At 31.9% G+C, this 22,836-nt stretch overlaps 3 protein-coding genes and 2 pseudogenes across 6 annotated transcripts; 4 read left to right on the top strand and 1 right to left on the bottom strand.

Moving 5' to 3' along the window:
• The first annotated feature begins 280 nt into the window (after nt 1-280).
• Nucleotides 281-1,906, top strand: LOC104747887 (putative F-box protein At3g23950 pseudogene; annotated as a pseudogene).
• A 2,835-nt stretch (nt 1,907-4,741) lies between these two features.
• LOC104716660 (uncharacterized) lies at nt 4,742-5,363 on the bottom strand. Its single transcript, XM_010434082.2, has one exon. It carries the CDS (start codon nt 5,348-5,350, stop codon nt 4,850-4,852), a length of 501 nt encoding a protein of 166 aa, XP_010432384.1. The 5' UTR covers nt 5,351-5,363; the 3' UTR covers nt 4,742-4,849.
• Nucleotides 5,364-7,826: 2,463 nt separating this feature from the next.
• On the top strand, nt 7,827-12,252 carry LOC104716603 (sugar transporter ERD6-like 14; annotated as a pseudogene). The gene is made up of 18 exons (XR_015576819.1): nt 7,827-8,123; nt 8,234-8,302; nt 8,435-8,525; nt 8,624-8,683; nt 8,796-8,861; nt 9,338-9,403; nt 9,495-9,570; nt 9,688-9,752; nt 10,045-10,137; nt 10,237-10,362; nt 10,411-10,495; nt 10,582-10,625; nt 10,745-10,807; nt 10,890-10,949; nt 11,037-11,090; nt 11,178-11,237; nt 11,339-11,453; nt 11,979-12,252. The product of XR_015576819.1 is annotated as a sugar transporter ERD6-like 14 (transcript).
• A 229-nt stretch (nt 12,253-12,481) lies between these two features.
• LOC104716612 (sugar transporter ERD6-like 14) lies at nt 12,482-16,441 on the top strand. Of its 3 annotated transcripts, none has more exons than XR_015576768.1 (20): nt 12,482-12,620; nt 12,736-12,839; nt 12,949-13,110; nt 13,204-13,266; nt 13,396-13,485; nt 13,586-13,645; nt 13,777-13,842; nt 13,975-14,040; nt 14,131-14,206; nt 14,311-14,375; nt 14,523-14,615; nt 14,719-14,830; nt 14,913-14,997; nt 15,072-15,115; nt 15,230-15,292; nt 15,403-15,462; nt 15,577-15,630; nt 15,742-15,801; nt 15,895-16,009; nt 16,113-16,441. XR_015576768.1 is itself a non-coding variant. In XM_087480012.1 (20 exons), exons 3-20 carry the CDS (start codon nt 12,961-12,963, stop codon nt 16,253-16,255), a joined length of 1,422 nt encoding a protein of 473 aa, XP_087336138.1. In that variant the 5' UTR covers nt 12,482-12,620; nt 12,736-12,839; nt 12,949-12,960; the 3' UTR covers nt 16,256-16,441. The 3 variants fall into 3 exon arrangements, 2 of the variants coding, with proteins under 2 accessions (XP_087336138.1, XP_010432317.1); XM_087480012.1 differs by having other exon boundaries at nt 13,777-13,821; nt 14,719-14,808; XM_010434015.3 differs by having other exon boundaries at nt 14,719-14,808.
• A 336-nt stretch (nt 16,442-16,777) lies between these two features.
• Nucleotides 16,778-21,974, top strand: LOC104716622 (sugar transporter ERD6-like 15). Its single transcript, XM_010434026.2, has 18 exons — nt 16,778-17,104; nt 17,239-17,301; nt 17,415-17,504; nt 17,614-17,673; nt 17,820-17,885; nt 18,090-18,155; nt 18,229-18,304; nt 18,417-18,481; nt 20,001-20,093; nt 20,182-20,271; nt 20,370-20,454; nt 20,552-20,595; nt 20,700-20,762; nt 20,857-20,916; nt 21,011-21,064; nt 21,294-21,353; nt 21,436-21,550; nt 21,699-21,974. Exons 1-18 carry the CDS (start codon nt 16,961-16,963, stop codon nt 21,839-21,841), a joined length of 1,437 nt encoding a protein of 478 aa, XP_010432328.2. The 5' UTR covers nt 16,778-16,960; the 3' UTR covers nt 21,842-21,974.
• Nucleotides 21,975-22,836: the final 862 nt, after the last annotated feature.

The following is a 22,836-nucleotide window of genomic DNA, read 5'->3' as shown; positions in this document are numbered from 1 at the left end:
GACGACTAACAAAAAAAAAAAAAATCCCTAGATCTAAATCTAGAAAAGTATAAAAAAAATTATTTGGTTTTAAACTTTTTCTTTTAAATTAAGTTGATTATGGTGAATACTGATGAGTTATTTAAATTTTAATTAATTTATTTTATAATATACTTTTAAATATTGCTTTTTAAGACATGTTATAAAATTAGTTTAATTTTTCTTAATCGTAAAGATAAACCTGGAAAAATCTGAAAAGTTTTGTATTCTTGACTTCCTGTTAAGGTCAGGCTGCGTCTAACTCAAACATATACGGGTTTTGTGGATTTCGGGCCGAACCGAGCCGGACCACCCTGATTGACACCCCTATATTCCTAAGGAGTTCAACAAAAGCTGGTAGAACAAACCTAATCTAACTACTGTATATTGTAACACTTTCTACCACGACCAAAGAAAAAAAGAGAACCCTATCTGGATCTAATAAATCTAGGAATGGAGAAAAAACAAAAACAAAATTTGGTGCCAGAGGAAGCATGGGTGAAGATATTGACTAGATTATCATTGAGAAGCATCGCTAGATTCAGATCAGTCTGCAAAGAATGGAAATCTACGATCGATTCCGACTTCTTCCGAGATCTCTACGAGTCTGTGAGCTCTTCCTCATCCTCCGTTTCGTGGTCAATCTTCATGAACAATTGTAACAGAACAGAGATCATAGGACACCATAGATGCGAGAGATGGGGACTTACCGATTCCTTAGGCTCTTTCATTACGCGTCCCATTGAGACCACCACCACAGTGAGAAAAACTTGTGTCTTGAGCTGCACGGATGGATTGGTATTGCTTTACACCGAAACCATCGAAGGAGCACCAATGTATCATGTCGGAAACCCGTTGTTGCGACAATGGGTTCTGATCCCTTTTCCTCCGCATCTCTCAGGTTATGATGTCGTGAGGTTACAGGAGACTCAATATTTTAACGACAATGGACTGGTCACAAAGATAGAAAAGGGTATTGTCGTGGGTTACAAGGTTGTCTGGACGTCGGTCTCTCGTGTTGTGTCTAATCAACTCACTTTTATGATATATTCCTCTGAAACAGGATCGTGGATGACAAAAGAGGTTCGTTGTCGCCAAAGCTTAATCTGGACTAGATTAGCGCATTCGGTTCCTTTAAACGGGCGTCTTCACTGGCTTGCTACGATTGATAACTCCTCCATGGACGCAAATTATGTTGTCTACTATGATTTCTATAGTGGAGGTGATGAGTCTACTATGATTCCTTTTCCTGATATCCAACAATATCAAGACACTCGGCGTTTCAAGAGAACAATCACAACCTCTGCTGGATCCTTGATGTATTGCAACGTTTTCAGTGATAATAATAGTGCACTCTGTACAATCAGGGTTTGGAGGCTGGTCGGTACGCATGAGCATCCTAATTCATGGCATCTCTTTTGGCAAGTCATCGCCAGGGGTAATGGTGTTGATTATTTCCCCCTGGTGATGCATCCTTTCAACTCTGATATCATGTACTGTTGGAGTTGTAACAGGGACTCTCTGGTCATGTTTAACTTGAGGGCACGCAAGTGTAGTCTTTACAAGGAGGGAATGAAGAACAAGTCTATGGATGGTTGTATCATGAGAATTAGCGGTTGCAAGGAGTTTATGGACACCATCTATCCAAAGCTCGCCAATGATATGTACGCTCCTTCTCACAATCTCTTCGTTTCGCAGTTCGTTCTCCCACGCTGGCTAAACCCGCTCCCTCAGCTTGCTTCTTGATTATGCTGCATCTTTCTTAGGGTTTTTTTTTCTTTCTTTATGAGAAGAACCTTATTTATTAGGATTTCCATTGCTCTTTGTCCACCTAATTGGTCAGCATCTCTCAGATTACGTTCTTGCTTTGATTCGAGAAAACCGACAATGTTTTTTTCGTAGCTTCACTTCCCACAAACCCAACTCCCGCTTCCACAGTACGTAGCATGACCAACTCCAACTGTTTGCTCTTTTGAACACTGCGTAAATGAGCCTTTTAATTGAATTATGCGCTTATAAAACCTGATTCACATATAGAAGATTGTGTGAAACGTGAAATGCTTGTTTATACTTGATACAAATTAAAAGGCATGCACATATAATATATAGCGAGGGACGAGTTGGAGATGGCGATGAAGGAACATGTTGTGAGAGATGAAGGTAGCATGCATCAAACAAATTATAATTAAAGAAGTCTCTACCTACTACTGATGATGTTAATGTATGTTAGTCAGGTACATCAAACATTAAAATTAAGCTAGCATGATGAGCAGTACGCAGCCATAAGACCATCTTAGTGGAGGAAAGATGAAACATTTTTCAGGAAATTAAAAAATATATTTTTTTTTTATTCTTATTTATGTATTTTTAATATATTTACCATTGAGTACATGACACCTGTCTAATTTACTTCAAGCAACGTTTCTTTAGTTCCTTGCACAAGCACCGATTCTCTTTGTTTTATGTTCTCTGTCTTCTTTTTATTGTTTTTTTAATAAGAGCATTTCAATGAGTAACCCCCAGTAAAACTGCCCTAAGGGGGAACTTCTTCCTATCAATTGTTCTTGTGTAACCCAAAATAGCGGCTTAGGAGAAAAACGAGGTTGAAAATTAAAATTTAATCAATTTTTTTGTAAAATCCACTTTAAAGAGTATTTTTTTTTTTGGGTAGGAATAAAGAGTATTTCTTTTGGTATTTGTTTGCTTGTTTCCCTTCGAAAGTGGGTATCAATTAACTTTAATAAGTAAACTGACATATATATGAATATGGAAAATGATTTTAACAGAAATATTCACACAAACCCAAGGATATGTGAAAATGACTAAAACCTTTCAAAAATATAAATTTAATGTCTTTTGTCCATTTTGTTGAAAAATATAAATCTAAAATATAATGAAATTTGACCTTTAAAATTTTCAAAGGAATTAATGGTAAAAGTTTTGAATTCTATCTTGTTTTAGAAAAGAAAACTTCTATTTTTATGTTGGAGAATATTCCACTTCATAATTACAAAACTTTTGAATTTCGAACTGTGAATATTGATTTTTTGTTTTCCATATAGTATATCAAATCTTTTAGCTTGAGAAAAATATATGGAGGTTTGAAATTGGGCCTATTGAAAGGCCTTAATGGGGTCTTTTACAATATCGAATCATCATTTTGGCGATGGTTGATGAGTGACGAGAGAAAGTTAAGTTTCATAATTGGGCCTTTTAATAAGTCGGTTATCGTTGATTTTGTTTTGTTGGTTAAAATATTTAAAAATAATTAATTATAATACTGTTATATGCTTAAACAAATCTATAATAAATAATAATTTTTTTCAATTTAGATTTGTTTTATCTACAATATACTGTTATGATAAATAATTATTTTTTATCAATTTAGATTATACATAAAAGACATGATAAAAAGAACTAGGTCAACGTTCTACCCAAATAAAACCGTAAAGTCAACAGTAAAGAGCTAAAATGGCTTTGAAAGTTTGATCAAAAGAAGTAAAAGAACCGACAAGATCGTGATGGATGAATGAGTTATGTGGCCATGTTCGGTCTTACAGCTTTTTCCAGTTTCTCTCGCACACAACCATTTTCCCATTTATTCCTTCAAATTGTATAGTTTTAAATTGAGTTAAAGTATATCATATTTTCCAAAAGATTAATAAAAGTCGTAACGCATTACAACTATTTTCCCCTCGTCATTCTTATGTGGTTGAGAATATTATGACATTTTGCTTTGGACGAAAACAAAATTTAGGTAAAACATAGTTGTCTTAATTTCTTGGACCATAAGGTACGTATCAACGTATGGCCCTGCGTATATGGCAAGCTAGAACTTCCAAAAATATATGTAGTTTTTTCAACTAGACTGCGACTTCCATCTGCTATACTTAGACGATGTCATGTATACAACAGAATATGCTCAGCATCGTTATCCTCGATTTTGAGTGGTGATATCTCAGTTAAAACCACTTTGATTCACGACTGATGATAAATGTATAATGTCGTCATAGAGTCATAGTGCACTGCATATAGAAATATGTTTCCTTTGCAAATAGATGCAACAAATATAATATTCTGGTCTCTTTCGTACTCACTTTCGTCGTCTTTCAACTTGTGAGTAAGAGTAAGGGCCGATATGTTTGACAAAATTTGCTTTAATTTACATAATGTATATATTTTGGGTTTGGTTTTTTTTTTTTTTTTTTTTTAAATCTCAGTACTGAAATGATGACAGTTTTTATGTTTTGTTGGCTTTCCATAACTAGAATTGATATCTCGTCAAATTTCTTAGTTTATAATAATAAAAAGTTTGGCATGATTAAATTAAAATATCATCTCTCTAATTCTTCACTTTTTCGTTCTCTTTTTTTGTTTTAAAACCATGCATTACTTAAAAATTAATTGGCTCGTTGAGGTCGTTCAATGTAGACGAAAATAATGAAACATCATATATATATAGTCACTTTTCATATAACTTATTTGATAAAATGTATTTTCCTGAAGTCCTAACTTTCTCATGGGCCCGCTTGAACCTACTTCCAGTCTAACAAGTCATATGCATGCGAGAAACCTTTTCACTAAATCAATTATTCCTCAATATACATCTAAAACATGAGCTCTAAAAAAAATGAAGTGTCTAACATTTGAAATGTTTAGTGACCTTCAAAGGTTAATCAAATGAGTCTTATGATATTTCAACCACAATGTTTTAACAATCAAAGATCCCAAAGCATATTTTAGCTCGATATCATATATAATTATATATTTTTTACAATAGGAAGCATATATCATCATAACATATAATATTAAAACAAAAAGATCAAGATCATCAAACTTGTATAGAGAAGAGAGGAGGAAGATCAGAGATAGTTCGAGAAGAAGAAGATGAAGAAGTAGAAGAACACAAGAAACGTTTAAAAGATTTGAGGAAACGAGAGATGAGATTATTGCAGACACAACTGTTGTTCTTCCTCAGCTTCCTTAGCTTCTTACCAATTCTCATTCGTATCCCAACCACTCGGATCATAATCAACGGTCCAGATGATCTCCTCCTCTGTTGCTGCTGTCTGGTCTTGTTGTCGGCTCGTTCTAAGACCTTCTGGATTAGGAACTGAGCTCTTCTGTGAATTAGCTCCTGTGGGTCTTCTTTCTCCATCTTTGTGTACTCGTACGGACGATTCTTCACCATTAATGCCATTGATTGATCTTTTTTGAGTTCTTGTTCTGTTGAAGTATTAAGAAAGATTGAGTAGGCTATAATAACATGAAGTACACAAACATTTATAGTATGAGAGGGAGGGAGGGAGAGAGAGAGAGAGGGAGAGACCATGTGAGGATTATTAATTAAGTATATGACTATACGAGTTATATTAATGTGCACATACATGTGTATTAAATTATATACTATTATTTTCTAAGTTTGCCTGCCAATACTATTCACTCACACACGCATATATAAAACACAGCGTAATTATTTGATTAATAGTCCTTTCATTCATTAAAAAATTTGAACATGTTAATGTCATTCCACGATGAACCATTAAACCTGCAGGGAAAATTATAAATTATAAAAAGGCTTTTTTCTTGGATTATAAATGTAAAAAACTCGAGTCTAGAAAATTATCTCCTAAAAATATAAGATTGACTACCTGCAATAATTCGCATATTATACAAGACCTCAGATTTTAAGAAAGCCATTTTATCTATAAATTATACCATATTATAGAAAGAAAAAAAGAGTTGATGTCAAAGAAAAATAAAAAAGAGAGTTATTTTCTATATTTTTCATACTTTCATTTTCACAAAAAAAAAGAGGTGAAATGATGTAATTAAACCAGTTAATATCATGCATGGATAAACTTTCTAGTCTCGGTTAATTAGTTTGATATGGTTTATCAAGATTAAAACAACGTTAATGGCGGCCGTGTCCTGTCCATAACATTGATAAATTTAGCAAGCTTTGACCTCATATGATTATAAAATAAATCATTATTGACCTTTGGTATATGTTAATTATATGTTAAGTTTGCTTTGGTTTTTTTGCCTTTTGGTGGCATTTAGATGGCACGACTTGCATGCATGTAACTCTCCTTTTTTTCTAAGGTATCCGATGATGGAAGCAACATGATAAGGAATCTCCCATTAATAATATATTGCATTAAATAATATATTACTCGATGAATATCCAACGACGAAGTAAAACGAATGAACAGCTACCATGAGTAATTAATATTCTAGTTTCTTTATCAAAAGTATTTTGAAAATGGTGAAACGTAGATGACAAATACAATTCGCTATAGTATTTTGGTTGTTCTAATTTCTAAGCAATATTTGATATAAAATAATTTCTTTACGAAAAACTCAAATTTATATATAAATTTCAGCATTTGAATTGAAGAAATCGAACGTTCAATACTATTTTGATAAAATTTAAATATTATATATAGTGCATTACTAGTTGCTTGAAAGTTTGTTTTGGTCATATATGAAATTGGTAAATATTTTTTTCTTACATATGCTATATATATAAGCTGTGAAGAAAGTGATGAGTTCGAAAGAATTACATTTGTACATGATTAGATCTGGATACAATCAAACACAACTTTTTCACCACTAATCATCATTCGTCAGACGCAATTATGTGAAACTAAAAATAATTGAAAAAAAAATACATAATCCTATATCGTAGCTGACGCATTTATTTCATACAGCATGCCGGCAAAAACGTCAACATAAATTAAATAAAAATGAAAAGACAAAATTTTCCACCGGCATTAAGCTTTAAAAATTATTTTCCTGTCATCTCATATGCTACTACTAATAATAATAATAAAGAAAAATAATGATGATGATAATGAAAAACAAAACAAACGGTGTCATAAATAATGATGGGGACAAGGTGAGTTCAGATCTGTGTGAGTGATTACTTGAAAAGTCAACTCACCGGCTAAGGAACTCGGCTTTTGCCAGCTCTCTCTCTCTCTCTAACGCTTCTTTAGCTCAATCATATGAAACAATCCTCTTGTATAGTTGGAATAAGCTACAAATTTTCTATGTATTTTTTATATTAGAAACTAATGCAACTAATTGTTTAGAACAACCATTTTTTGGATTTGAATTTTGTAACAAGGGTTATTTTCTTAACATTCAACTTTTATTTAGTTTTTTTTTTTTTTAAGTTCTCAATTTAAGTAGGGTGAAATGAAATAAGAGTAGAGTTATTTTACATAATCCAATTAAAATATTGAGTTATTTTACATAATCCAATTAAAATATTGAGTTATTTTTTAAAAATTTTCCCTTAAAAATAACTAAAACTTTTCTACTATGTTTACCCGAAATGATCATACCTTCTAGGCTTCTATTTTAATTTTAATCGCACCAAATTATATATATCTAAAAGAACGAAAAGGAAAATAAGAATAAATTATAAACAATAATGAATACATGTTTCTTTAAACGGGCCTGTGTAAGAAGGAATGCACATACGATTTTAATCTACGTGTAACCATTGGACTATAAAAAGTTTTTTCAGTAGTCCACAAGCCCATAAATCCATACGTTGAGGTTGAATAGACTCAAGTTCCCAACAGACGGTGTGGATGCTCTGAGTCCGAGTCCGAAAGACGCAAAAGATTTGTGGGGATAGGAGGTAGTTGACACGTGATTAAGTATAACCCTTGCGTGGAGCGTGGTTGTTAGGCTATGCATTATTGTTTGTTTTGATGTGCCCCACTCCCCACTTTGGATACAACGTACATGGTGTCGTTAATGAGCTCGACGTTTTCTACAGAACACAAGTAATTAAAGCCTCCATACATTATCACAATTTTTTTGTTTCCAAGATTTTATCTCTTCTTTCTTTTAAGAGATTTTATGCTTTCTTTTGATTGTGTTACACTGTTGATTTTATAATCTCAGATTCTAAAAAACAAAAAATGCCGGAAGAATCTTTATTATTACATTCTCATACAGAAGATTTATCAAATGCTTCTCCTACTAAATCTTCTTCACTTCTGTCTGAACTATCAAATGCTTCCACGAGACCTTTCGTTCTTGCCTTCATTGCATGTTCTTCTGGTGCCTTCAGCTATGGTTGCATTGTGAGTTCAGTTTAAAAGAACAAAAAAAAAATTCAGATCGAAATCAAATTTGGGTTAATGGCATGTTTTCAATTTTAATTTTCAACCAACCAAAACTTTTGTTTCTACAGGTTGGGTATACGTACGGCTCCTACACAGACCAGTATCATGAAAGACTTGAATCTATAGCTGATGCAAGTGTTCAATTATTACTTTGCTCTTTTGGTTTATTCCGGTTATATGTTTATGGTTTGATTGGATTTGGTTATGGTTCAGCTAATTTTCAATTATTTGTTTTGTTTTTTTTTTTTTTTTTTTGTCGTTTTTATCAGTTTTCAATTTTTTTGATCGATATTGACGGTAGGGGTAATCCTTGGAGCATTGGTTTGTGGGAAATTAGCAGATTTGGTTGGTCGTTTCTATGTAAGTTTCCAATTCAAAAACAATGATTAAGTTATCTCGGTTTACAAATTTTAATTATTCAGTTAGGTGTGTAAACCCATTTTTTTTTCTAGAACTAGACGATATGGATTACAAACACTCTCTTTTTACTCGGCTGGTTCGCTATTGCATGTGCCAAGGTTTGTGATTTTCTGATTATTCTTTTAATTATGAAATGCCGTTGTTAAATAAACTCGATAAGTGGTTTTAATTATCTTTTTTTAAAAATCTTTTTTTGTTATGTTACAAAAGGATGCATGGCTGCTCAATGTTGGAAGGTTATTGCAAGGGATTTCGGGAGGAATTAACACATATTTGGTATGAATAAATAATTAAAAAAAACCCTAGAGGTGTCTAATCAAGAAAAAATACCTTAAAATACTCCAAAACAAGTCTAATTAGATTTAAGTAACCATTCCTCAATCTAAGTTTTGTGGATTTGTTGGAAGTTTTAAGGTCTCTCTGTTGGCAATGTTGGACATAAAATGTGTAGTTTTATTTCCACCGAAAGTTAACCTTTCATCAAAAAACTTTGTTTGATTTTGGTTTAGTAGGGTTATATGTTCTCTGATATTTTGGTCTGACAACTCTGATGCATGGTGGGTATATATATACCATTCTTTGCTTGTAAATGTACGTGTTTAGTTTTAGATGTGTTATATGGTAAATTCAAAATGTGTAACTTTGACATTTGGATTTACTGAAAAACGAGATTTTCAAATAGGATTCTGGTAATTTCTTGGCATGGACTTTTGTAATAAAGCATATAATCTATGATAATGATTTAATCACAGGGGCCTATTTACATCAGCGAGGTAGCACCAAAAAACTTACGAGGAACTGTTTCTTCCTTGGTGCAGGTAAACTTATATATGAGAACCAAAATCCTTTAAAACTATTAGAAAAAATGTAATTACCTTCCTACAATACAAGATTTTGAATGTTCTACAGTTATTCCTTGATGTTGGTATATCGGTCTTTTATGTACTTGGAACACTAGTTGATTGGCGCAATTTAGCCATTTTGGGTATGTAAAGGAGACTTGTTCATATCAATTCACAGATCGAACATTCTTGTTTGTTTCCTTCAAAGGAGACATAATATTGTACTAATGATGATTTTGTGTTCTGTCATTATTGGACAGGATCTATACCTTCTCTAGTGGTTCTACCTCTTCTTTTCTTCGTCCCAGAATCTCTTAGATGGCTAGTAAGCACTTGTTTGTTTTATCCATTTGCATTTTGCTTGTTTGGTAAAAATACATTTGCATTTATGCTTGTGTTCACATGCTTAGTTTCATATATAGGATTCCAGTGTCCCTTATATACTATTCTAGGTCGTCCCATTAAACTTCACATGTAAACATAACATTGCATTATTAAAAAAAATCAAATCCTGTTTGCTTAGCATAATCTCTTGTTTTCTTGTCCAACCCATAAATATGATAAAAGTACCAAAGGCTTATAAAATACTCTTTATCATTGACAAAATCTGTTTGTAGGCTAAAGTAGGAAGGGGGAAGGAGGTTGAGGCGGTTTTGTTAAGCTTGCGAGGAGCAAAGTCTGATGTATTAGATGAAGCAACACATATATTAGTAAGGATATATAAATCTATATGCACTGAATAGTCATGATATATGATAGATCCATATATATACTTTACATTGATTTCCCAACACTTTGATAATTATCAGGACTATACACAGCATGTTGAGGAACAACAAGACGTTGAGGGACATGGTTTCTTCAAATTGTTCCAGCGAAAATACAGTAACTCTTCAAAAAGAGGTTTAACTAAAACTGAAACTGAAAACATTACTGTCTTTGCATTTTCTTGATTATATTATTTAACACATTGTTTTACACAGATTGGAGTTGTTCTTATATCTATGCCTCAGCTTGGAGGTCTTAATGGTTATACTTTTTACACTGATACAATTTTTACATCTATCGGTAAATAAAAACCTTATTATTCTTCTTCTTCTTTCATATATCTTTTTTTTCTTTTTTCGAACAATCAATGATTATATGATTAACAGGTGTATCAAGTGAGGTTGGATTCATATTGACATCTATTGTTCAGGTTGTACTATTGTAAGATCATAAAGCATCACTATAAGTCATACATATTATTCTTTCCTTTTTTTCGCTTAACACACAATACATATTCTTTTAATGATCATTTAAAGCACATTCTTGTAGATGTGTGGAGGCATTTCAGGTGTTGTGCTTGTGGATATATCCGGAAGACGTTCTCTCCTACTGGTAAAAAAAATTAAAACCTAAACCGCAAGTGTAATTTGAGAAAATTCTTTCGAAAAATATTTTTTTTTGGGAGTGATTGTAGGTTTCTCAAGCTGGAATGTTCTTGGGTTGTCTTGTAACAGCCATCTCATTCTTCTTGCAGGCATGCTTTACTAATCTATATGCTATATGGTTTCAATTTTGAAAAATCGGTATGTAATCTTTTTTTTTATTATTATTACTCATGCAGAAGATCAATTGGTGAGGTAATGGAACACCAATATTGGCTCTCATTAGTGTTATGGTAATATTAATAAACAATTTTAATCAGAAGACAATTATTTAAACAATGCCAAAGCTATGAAATTGTGTTTTGTGTATATCGTATTAGGTGTATTTTGGATCATACGGATTAGGCATGGGACCGATACCATGGATGATAGCATCAGAGGTAAATTAAACAAAATTTAACAAAAGAAAAAAAAATCAAAATAGCTAAATTGTTAATTCATTGTAAATTAAAAATTTATTTTTTACCATTATCTTTGTTAGATTTATGCAGTAGACGTGAAAGGAGCAGCAGGAACAGTGTGTAACTTGGTCAGCTCTATAAACTCATGGCTTGTTACTTACTTCTTCAATTTCTTGCTTCAGTGGAGTTCCACAGGTAACTAATTAGTCTATACTAATAATAACCCCTTTATAATAAAACGGAAGTACACAATCTTTTTTTTGTAGACTATATAATATGAGTTATAAGATTACTTATTTGATTATTTGATAGATTATAGGTTATATGAGTTGTAACCATTAGTTAAATCTTGATTTTAAATAATATTCTAAAAAATAAAATAAAATCTCCACAGAATATTTAATTAACCATATATAGACAACAAAATCTCAAAAATTAATCACTCTTCTGCGGATTAAGAGTGATTTTTGATTATACTAGCACGGGTCTTAATCTAGCATAACCATGTATAGGACACTATAAATTATCCATATTATTTATGTTTTATTAGATAAATAAAAAGAATTTCAATCTGTACTCAAGCACGGGTCCTAATCTAGTATATATATATATATATATATATATATATATATATTATACACAAAACAATGTTATAAACTATCTACAAATTAATGATCTTCTTCATGCATGAACTTGGGAAATAAAACTATTGTATTGCAGGAACATTTGTGATATTTGCGGCAGTGTTGTGCATTGGATATGTGTTCACTGCCAAGCTTGTTCCAGAGACCAAAGGCAAATCTTTAGAAGAAATACAATCTCTTTTCACCGATTCTCCTCCTGAAGATTCTACAATTTTCTGAAAAGATAAGTATAAAAGGACCATGTGCTTTTCTACAATAGTTAAACTTACGATTGAGACAACAAAGTGGTTCTTGATATGCTTTTTACGATTGGGCCATGTGCGAATTAATATGTTAAATATTCCCATAAATTACGTAGGGTTTTGATCGCCCAAGTATATAAATTAAGTATAAAAAAAATAATCGCGCGAAATTATATTAAGGGAAAAAGGAAAATAAGAATAAACAATAATGAATATACACATGCTTCTTTAAATGGACATGTGTAACAACTAACAAGAAGTGCGCAAGTTATTTAAATATACATGTGGAATCATTAGGACTATAAAAGTTTATTCATTAAGCCACAACTCACGAGTATACAAGCCCATAAAACATACGTTGAAAGTCTCAGGAGTACTCTCAACTCTCAAGTCACACAACAGCCGGTGGATGCTCTGTGTCCGAGTTCCGAAGAAGCAAAAAGTTGTGTGGGGGATATATATTTGGTAGTTGGCACGTGAGTACATGACCCTGCGTGGTTGTTGGCTGATGATAGTCTTTATTTGTTTTATTGCTGTGCCCAGCCCCCACTTTTGTTACAAAATTTCTTGCTAATTAATTCCAACTTACAGCATAAAAGGGGAAAGGGGAAACACAACCTGTGTTTTTTTGTGTAGTTCCCACTAATTCAGGAGACCAACAATCTTCCAAATTCAAAAAAAAAAAAAAAACAAAGGTTTTTTACATTTTTCCAAGATTTATATATATATCTCCTTCTTTCTTTGATGAACTTTAATTATGCTTTCTTGTGATTGTGTTAATTACACTTTGATTTATAATCTCAGAGATTCTAAAAGATGGCAGAAGAATCTTTATTATTACAATCTCCAAATGCTTCTCCTAGTAAATCCTCTTCACTTCTGTCTGAAATATCAAATGCTTCCACGAGGCCTTTTGTTTTTGCCTTCACTGCCGTTTCTTGTGGTGCCTATACCTTTGGTTGCATTGTGAGTTCCTAACTCAAATTTATTTATTTTTTTTTAATCATCAACCACATGTTTCAATTTTAATTTTCATCAACCACATTTTTTTTTCTACAGGTCGGATATACGGCTCCTACACAGACAAGTATCATAAAAGACTTGAATCTATCCATAGCTGATGCAAGTGTTCAATTATTAATTTTTATTTTATTTTCTCTTTCGGTTTATTCCGGTTTGATCGGATTTTTTTTTTGGTTCAGCTAATTTTCAATTATTATTAGTTATTTTTTTCGTTTTTGATTCTCTCAGTTTTCATTTTTTGGATCGATATTGACGGTGGGGCTAATTCTTGGAGCATTAATCTGTGGGAAATTAACAGATTTGGTTGGTCGTGTCTACGTAAGTTTCTACCGAAGAATGATTAGTTCTCAATGTTAAAAGTTAATTGTAGTACAATTAGTAATGGTCTAATCTTTTTTGTGATTCTTTTTCAACCCAGACAATATGGATCACTAACATCCTCTTCGTAATCGGCTGGTTTGCTATTGCATTTGCTAAGGTTTGCGATTTTTATTGAGTTTTCTTAATTTATGCTACTTACGTTACAATCAATAATGAAATGCAGTTGTTTAACTTTATAAGTGATTTTAATTCTCTTAAATATTGTTGTTATTCCTTTTTGTCACAAAGGATGTTTGGCTGCTCAATGTTGGAAGGTTATTGCAAGGGGTTTCGGTAGGAATTTTCTCGTATTTGGTATGAATGAATTAAAACCCTAGCTAGTAGCTAGAGGTGTTTAAATGAGATTTCAAATTAGATTTGAGTTATTTGTTGGCATGAAATTTTGCAATAAAGCATATAATCTGATAATGATTAATAAAATCATAGGGGCCTTTTTACATCAGCGAGATAGCACCAAAAAACCTGCGAGGAGCTGCTTCTTCCTTGGTGCAGGTAAATTAAGGGAACCAAATTCCTAAAAAAAACTGTTATAAAAAATGCAATATACCTTCATACAATAAAATTTTTAAATGTTCTATACAGTTATTCACAGGTGTTGGTCTATCGGTTATCTATGCACTTGGAACAGTCGTTGATTGGCGTAATTTAGCCATTTTGGGTATGTGAAGGAGATTGATTCATATCGAATTGCACAAATGGAACATTCCTTCAAAAACTAAATTTGTACTAATGTTTATTTTTGTGTGTTCTGTCGTTGGACAGCATCTATACCTTCTCTAATGGTTCTGCCTCTTCTTTTCTTTGTCCCAGAATCTCCTAGATGGCTAGTAAGCACTTGTTTGTTTTATCCATTTGCATTTACTTGTTTGGTCAAAATACATTTAACTTCACATGTATATATATGGATCTTAGCATTGTTAAATTCTTGGTCTTAAATGATGTTATCATTGATTATAAAAAAAATCGGTTTGTAGGCTAAAGTGGGAAGGGAAAATGAGGTTGAGGCGGTTTTGTTAAGCCTGCGAGGAGCAAAATCTGATGTATCGGATGAAGCAACAGAGATATTAGTAAGGATATATAAAAATTTATATGCACTGAACATATATAAATATGATCGGCTATATACATATTTTACATTGATCGATTTCCAAACATTTTGATGGTCATCAGGAATATACACAACATGTTGAAGAACAACAAGACGTCAATGGCCGTGGTTTCTTCAAGTTGTTCCAGCGAAAATACGCGTTACCACTTACTGTAAGTAACTCTTCAAAAAGAGGTAAAAATTGAAACAGAAATTGAAAACATTATATAGTATTTGTCTTTGCATTTTCTTGATTTTTGTTTTCTTGCTTATACAGATTGGAGTTGTTCTTATATCTGTGCCTCAGCTTGGAGGTCTAAATGGTTATACTTTTTACACCGATACCATTTTCACTTCTACCGGTAAATAAAATGTTCATTCTTCTTCTTCTTCCATCTTGCTTTATCGACCGGTCAATAATTATCTAATTTAACAGGTGTATCAAGTGACGTTGGATTCATATTGACATCTATTGTTCAGGTTTTACAGTTTTACTAATATAAGATCATAAAGCATGTATATATATATTTTTTTGGATAACACTCGGAATACATTCTTTCTAACCGATCATTAAAAACACATTAATTCTTGTAGATATCTGGAGGCATTTTAGGTTCTGTGCTAGTGGATTTATCCGGAAGACGTTCTATCCTACTGGTAAAAAAAAAAAAATAATAATAACCCTAAAACCGCAAGTGTAAATAACCAAATCGATAGATTAATTATTTTGATTCGAAAAATAATTTCTTTTTTGGGAGTGAGTGTAGGTTTCTCAAGCTGGAATGTTCTTGGGTTGTCTTGCTACAGCCATTTCATTCCTCTTGCAGGCATGCATGCGCTTACTAATCCTATTACCTATACACGACCCTTACTAAACCGGTGGTTTGGTTTCAGTTTTGAATAACCAAGATGTAATCTTTTTGGTTTTCCTACTCATGCAGAAGAACAATTGCTGGGAAAATGGAACACCAATATTGGCTCTCAGTAGTGTTATGGTAATTAAATAAACCGTTATTAACAGAAGAAAAGACCATTATTTAAACAATGCCAAAACCATAAAACTTGTCCTGCTTTTTGTATTAACTTTAGCATATATGTTACATTAGGTGTATTTTGGATCATACGGATTAGGCATGGGATCGATACCATGGACTATAGCATCAGAGGTAAACTAAAGATTAAAAAAAAAAATCGCATTATCTATAAATTTTAATTCACTGTAAATTAATAGTTCACTTTTTTCCCATTATCTTAACTAGATTTATCCAGTAGACGTGAAAGGAGCAGCAGGAACAGTTTGTAACTTGGTCAGCTCTATAAGCTCATGGCTCGTTGCTTATTCCTTCAGTTTCTTGCTTCAGTGGAGCTCCACAGGTACATATTTAGTCTTTACTAATTTATATTATACACACACACAGGAAAAAAGTTATAAACTATCTAAAGCATGAACTGGGAAAATAAAAATATTATATTGCAGGAACATTTCTGATGTTTGCCACAGTGACTGGCCTTGGATTTGTGTTCACTGCCAAGCTTGTTCCAGAGACCAAAGGCAAATCTTTAGAAGAAATTCAATCTCTTTTCACCGATCCTCCTCATGAAGATTCTACAGTTTTCTAAAACAATGAAGCAGGAAAATTTAAGATACTACCTCTAAACTTTGAGACCTCAAAGACGCAAGCTATATTAGCTATATATATTAGACAACAAAAGTGGTTCTTTGATATGCTGTTTACTATAGGGTCATGTGCTCATATAATATAAATATGTTAAATATTCCCATAAAGTAAGTTCTTTGTTGTTATATATTGCGATCTCGAAAGTGATCTTCGGTTAAGTTTACTACATTAAGGTCTACATCAGTTAAGGCATAAAGTAGTTAAAGTGCTTTGTGTTTTACTTGCCCTCCATTGCTATTTAAGTATTTTCTTATATACCATACAACGCATCTTTTTAAAAATTTATATGCCCATGAAAAAAATAAACAAAAGCAAACGTGATATAACCATTACAAAAATAAATAATACTTGTAATAAATAAGAAAAGGAAACATGTACAGTTTGTGTGTTTTCAGTTCCGCAATTTCTTGCTGCACGAGTTACAAGATTAATCTTAATTCATAAAATAATATAAAATCTGGTTGTTCAAAAAAAAAAAAATAATATAAAATCTAAATTAGCTTTCCGATCTCTTTAATATCTCTCATCTACTTCTAAAACAAAACTTACCAAACCTTTAACAAACTTTTGTTGTTGTTGTTGTTGAAGAACAAAAGAATGTAATGTAAACGAAACAAATTTGATTCGTAATATCACATTTCGTAAAATGGCAGAAGAAGGTTTATTATTAGCATCTCATAGTAGATCATCATCTTCTTCTCTTCTGTTGGAAATATCAATTGCCTCTACAAAACCTTTTGTGCTTGCTTTCATTGTCGGTTCTTGCGGTGCCTTTGCCTTTGGATGCATTGTGAGTTCAGAGTTCCTAGGCTTGATTTTCTGATTCTTAATTTTTATAATCGAAAACTAAAATGGTTTATGCATGTTCAGTCGTCAGTTCCAGATTTTGATAAAACTTTCGTGTAATTAATATCATTTTTACAGATCGGATACTCAGCTCCTACACAGTCCGGTATCATGCAAGACTTGAATCTCTCCATAGCTGATGTAACAAGTTCTATTTTATTTTATTTTCTCTTTCGGTTAATTCCGGTTATCTGTTTGGATTTGGTTCTGGTTCAATTAATTTTCAATTATTGTTTTTTTTTCAAAAAATTCAGTATTCACTGTTTGGGTCGATATTGACGGTTGGATTAATCCTCGGAGCATTAGTCTGTGGGAAATTAACAGATTTGGTTGGTCGTGTCTACGTAAGTTTCTGCCGAAGAATGATTAGTTCTCAATGTTAAAAGTTAATTGTAGTACAATTAGTTATGGTTAAATTATACTAATCTTTTGTGTGATTTTTTTTCGAACCAGACAATCTGGATCACTAACATCCTCTTCGTAATCGGCTGGTTTGCTATTGCATTTGCCAAGGTTTGTGAAATTATATACTCTTTTTTTGGACAAAATGTGAGATTAAACATTGGTTTAAATTTTAATAATGAAAGTCGATAAATTGTTTCTGTTACAACTTATTGTATCTTATTATTATTTTTGTTCTTGAATTGTTTGAACAAAAGGGTGTTTGGCTGCTTGATCTCGGAAGGTTGTTGCAAGGGATCTCGATCGGAATTAGCGCATATTTGGTATGAATGAATAAAACTAGAGGTGTTCAATCAGATTATTGTTTTGAGCATATTTTGTAAGTGTATTTTTTGGGGTTAATTAGATTAGATACAATTCAAAAGGTATTATAAACTTCTGAGACTTATTGAAAACAGGTATTTAAATATATTGGTTCTTTTATTTTGTAACAAATTATATGCTGTGACAATCGTTATTAATCACAGGGACCGGTTTACATCACTGAAATAGCACCAAGGAACTTGCGAGGAGCTGCTTCTTCCTTGGCTCAGGTAAATTATAAGAGAATTAAAATCTTGAAAACTATAACAGAATTTTATTATATAATTTTTGAATGTTCTACAGTTATTTGCGGGTGTTGGTATATCGGTTTTTTATGCACTTGGAACAGTCGTTGCATGGCGCAATTTAGCCATTTTGGGTATGTAATTAAGGCCAAATCTTATCGAAATGCAAAAATCAAACTTTATGATTTCATTCAAATACGTGAATAAGTAGTTAAGTACTAATGGTTTTTGTGTTGTGTTGGACAGGATCTATACCTTCTCTAATGGTTATGCCTCTTCTTTTCTTCATCCCCGAATCTCCTAGATGGCTAGTAAGCATTTGTTATTCACTTATTATATATTTTGTGTTTTATATTTATGTTAGACTAGGATTTCACCCGCGGTACACCGCGGGACTAAGTTATAAATTATTGTATTTTAAATAATACTTTTTAATTTATTTAGTTTTCAAATTTTCAATTAATTAACTTTTTATCTAATTAATTTAGATTTTTGTTTAGATTTTTTTTTCTTCCTACGTTTTATAAAGTTTAGAATCTAATTACATTAAATTTGTTATTAGATAGAATATAAATTAAACAGAGGTATATGCCTATATAGTATGTTAGTGTATATATTTTTTTTTTGGAATATTAAGAATGTGTTATAGTATGTGTAATATTTTGTAGTTCATATACTAAATAATTTAGAAGTTAATTTTCAAAACTATGATTACAAATCTATAGTATATATGAGATAAACTAATAGTTTTAGTGTTGGTTCTATATTCCAAACCCGTCATGTCAGACAACATATTCAAAGATTTTTAATCAGCAAAAACTCATCATATGAACCGTGAAAGTAAAAAATTATTTTTAAATACGTAGTACAAAATAAAAATAAATCTGTGAGCAAGCAATATCTTTTATATTTTATTATTATTCTTTGAATAAGATATCAAATTGAATGGTAAATATGTTTGTTACCTTTTAAAATCATACCGTTAGTTTTTTTGAATAATATATTTTATATTTGATTTTGAACATATATTTTAGGAGGAAACCAATGTGTTGAGATCAAAAATCTCGACCAAGGATCCTCCTCCAAGATCGAAAATCAATTCATTTCTTGGTAAGACCGATTGTTTAGGAAATTTGTGTATGGAGAAAATATTGTTTTGTTAAATTGGAAACTTAGTATTAATTAAATCAATTATAAATTTAATACTTAATGTTAAAGGGAGTGATTCTAATTGTTTTGGAAAGTTATTTAGGAATAAAAATTTTGTTTTCAAAAATAGAAACTTAATATTAATTAATGGAAAACAAATTAATAATTAATATCAATGGCAGTCTTGTAAATAGGTGGTAACTTCAAGTTGCTAAATGTAATTGGAAAATGTATATATAGATTATTGTTTTCATTTTAACGTAAATCATGATTTAAGAATACGGTATCTTTATTTTTTTTATTTTTTATTTTTTTGTGTTTTTGTCCAGTATATTTTGGATACTACAAAACCAAATCTGTTAGCCTCAGACATTTATAGTGTGTAATTGTGTATCATCTACAATAGTGTGTATTTACCAAATGTAAAACATAACAGTTTCATCTCTGTATAAAACCTTACAAATTTTTTTTTGACATTTAAATTACACTTTGTTTGAAAAGTGTAATTAAACATGATACTTTTATCACTGAATTAATGTAAATCTCTTCCTTTAACCAGTTAAACACGATATTTATTGGCCAAAGGGTTAGTGCTTTTTTTTTTTTTTTTGGTGAGCACCAAAGGGTTAGTGCTCTGCTAAACCTTAAAGGTTAAATCAAATAAACTAATTCATTTTGTAGGCTAAAGTTGGGAGGGAAACGGAGGTTAAGGCGGTTTTGTTAAGCCTTAGAGGAGAAACATTTGATGTATCAGATGAAGCAGCAGAGATATTAGTAAAGATATAATCCATATGATCTACATATATAAATATATATATATATATTAATAACATAAATCTCCTAACAATTTGATGATAATCAGGACTATACAGAACATGTTAAACAACAACAAGACATCGATGGCCGCGGTTTCTTCAAACTATTTCAGCGAAAATATGTGTTTTCACTTACTGTAAGTAACTCTCTCTTCGTAAGGTTAAAAATAACTTCAAAAGTGTTTATGGTTTTACATTTTATTGATTTATTTGTTTCAATTGGTCTATAATACAGATTGGAGTTGTTCTTATAGCTTTGCCTCAGCTTGGAGGTCTTAACGGTTATTCTTTTTACACTGGTTCCATTTTCACCTCTACCGGTAACCATTCTTCTTCTTCAGTGACCATCTTGGTTTTATATTTACCATAAGGATGATTTAAATTCATCGAATGGTCCTTAATTATCCGATGATCCAGGTGTATCGAGTCACTTTGGATTCATATCGACTTCAGTTGTTCAGGTTATACTAATAAACCATAGTTTACATATAATTCCATAGTTTTTTCGATATAATATTCGATACTTTTTTAGTTTTACCAATAATTTTAAAGCACATTCTTGTAGATGTTTGGAGGCATTTTAGGTACCGTGCTTGTGGATGTATCTGGAAGACGTACGCTCCTATTGGTAGGACAAAATCTAAAACTTGTGCAAGAAATCGATAGATTAATTTGTTTGGTTTTTAAAGAAAGTTTAGGATTTTTTTTGGGAGTGAGTGTAGGTTTCTCAAGCTGGAATGTTCTTGGGTTGTCTTGCTACAGCCATTTCATTCTTCTTGAAGGCATGCTTACTGTTCCATCTTCCATACTAAACCGGAAATTGGTTTTAGTTTCTTCATACCGGACCGTAAATTTTTTGGTTATTTCGTTCTACAGGAGAACCATTGCTGGGAAACAGGAACACCTATCCTGTCTCTGATTAGTGTTATGGTAATTACTATAATTGATAATACATCTAAAATTTTATATCATTTAAAACAACTAGGTCAATTTCTTTTTTAGGTTTTTTAAGTTTAAGGATTTCTAATCAAAAGTTTTGTTTAGATTTTAAAATATATTTTTAAATATAGTCTATAAATTATCTGATCTGATATAAAATATTAGGAATTTTCATAATCTCCAGTAATAAACGTCGTATTTTTTGTGTTTATTTAATTAGGTGTATTTTGGATCATACGGATCAGGTATGGGAACAATACCATGGATCATAGCATCAGAGGTAATAATAGATATAGAAACATCACAGACATCTAAAAACTGCTAAATCCATTACATAAGTAATGTTTTATTTCCTTTACTAGATATATCCAGTAGACGTGAAAGGAGCAGCAGGAACAATGTGTAACTTGGTCAGCTCTATAAGCTCATTGCTCGTTGCTTATTCCTTCAGTTTCTTGCTTCAGTGGAGCTCCACAGGTATAATATTTAATTTTGTTTTAAAGTGTAATTAATTTCTGAATCTTGAAAGTAAAGTTGTTGTCACCTAAACATGGTCTCTTCACAATTTCTGAATCTTGAAAGTAAAGTTGTTGTCACCTAACTAAAAAAGTTTTACTTATTGCAGGAACATTTCTGATGTTTGCCACAGTGATTGGCCTTGGATTTGTGTTCATAGCCAAGCTTGTTCCGGAGACCAAAGGCAAATCTCTAGAAGAGATTCAATCTCTTTTCTCTGATCCTCCTCCTGACGATTCTACAATTTTCTAATATTTACCAAGAACTGTATTAGAAGAAAGAAGTATGTGCACAAAAAAGTTTTATTACAAAGATCATTTCTGTAAACATTATTGTTTTCATGTTTTTAGCAAGAGTTATACTATTAACAACACCTTTCACAAGATTCACATAAAACTACCAAAACATTACATAATACAAAGTTTTACAGAGACTGAAACTACAAATGTTCTTATAGAGAAGCACAAACAACTCTGTCTTTTTTTCCTTAACTGTTCGGTCGTATATGAAATAGATAAACAATTTTTTTTTACATATGCTATATATAAGCTGTGAAGAAAGTGATGAGTTCGAAAGAATTACATTTGTAAAGGATTAGATCTGGTGAAAAAAAAACTTTTCCTTAACTTTGGTGAAAAGATATTTTCTCATTAATGAACCAAAAACTATACAAGGAGTATTTATAGTCTGTACAAGTATAGTAGTAGAACTAAGCTAAAGGAGACTTAGTTATACCAATACACTATGATAAACATATAACTATAATAACTCAATATACCCCCCTCAAGCCAATAATCCTTGAGTCGAATAAAGGCTTGAAATGGACATTCGTTGAAGGAGATGATGAAACGGGCCAGGATGCAATGGTTTTGTAAGTATATCAGCCAGTTGATTCTCCGAGCTTAGATGAAAAAGTTTGAGGAATCCACCCTTGAACTGATCTCGTGTAGTATGGCAGTCTATCTCCACATGCTTCGTCCTCTCGTGGAAGAGATCATTGTTCGCAAAGTGAAGAGCCGACTTGTTATCACAGAACAGCTTTGCCGGTGCAACTGGCGTGATTCGTAGATCCCGCAGAATCTGTCGAAACCATAGCAGCTCCTTCGTTGTCTGAGCCATGCTCCGATATTCAGCTTCAGTGCTACTAGAGCTGAACACATCCTGTTTCTTCGACTTCCAAGAGATTAACGATGTGCCAAGGAAGATACACATACCAGTAATCGATCGTCGTGAGTCTTTGCACGTTC

Source organism: Camelina sativa, chromosome 2 (genome assembly GCF_030686135.1).
Source record: "Camelina sativa cultivar CO46 ecotype springtype chromosome 2, ASM3068613v1".
NCBI lineage: Eukaryota > Viridiplantae > Streptophyta > Magnoliopsida > Brassicales > Brassicaceae > Camelina > Camelina sativa.
The sequence above is the reverse complement of the archived record's forward strand: the minus strand, read 5'-3'. Positions and strand labels throughout refer to the sequence as shown.

Excerpts from the sequence above, each read along its gene's own strand:
- LOC104716612 (XM_010434015.3), top strand. The coding sequence starts at position 12,961 with ATGGCAGAAGAATCTTTATTATTACAATCTCCAAATGCTTCTCCTAGT. Across the intron at positions 14,998-15,071 it reads TACCATTTTCACTTCTACCG|GTGTATCAAGTGACGTTGGA; the intron begins GTAAATAAAATG and ends CTAATTTAACAG. Across the intron at positions 15,116-15,229 it reads TATTGACATCTATTGTTCAG|ATATCTGGAGGCATTTTAGG; the intron begins GTTTTACAGTTT and ends TAATTCTTGTAG.
- LOC104716660 (XM_010434082.2), bottom strand. The coding sequence starts at position 5,350 with ATGGTCTCTCCCTCTCTCTCTCTCTCCCTCCCTCCCTCTCATACTATA.
- LOC104716622 (XM_010434026.2), top strand. The coding sequence starts at position 16,961 with ATGGCAGAAGAAGGTTTATTATTAGCATCTCATAGTAGATCATCATCT. Across the intron at positions 17,302-17,414 it reads TGAATCTCTCCATAGCTGAT|TATTCACTGTTTGGGTCGAT; the intron begins GTAACAAGTTCT and ends CAAAAAATTCAG. Across the intron at positions 20,272-20,369 it reads AATATGTGTTTTCACTTACT|ATTGGAGTTGTTCTTATAGC; the intron begins GTAAGTAACTCT and ends TCTATAATACAG.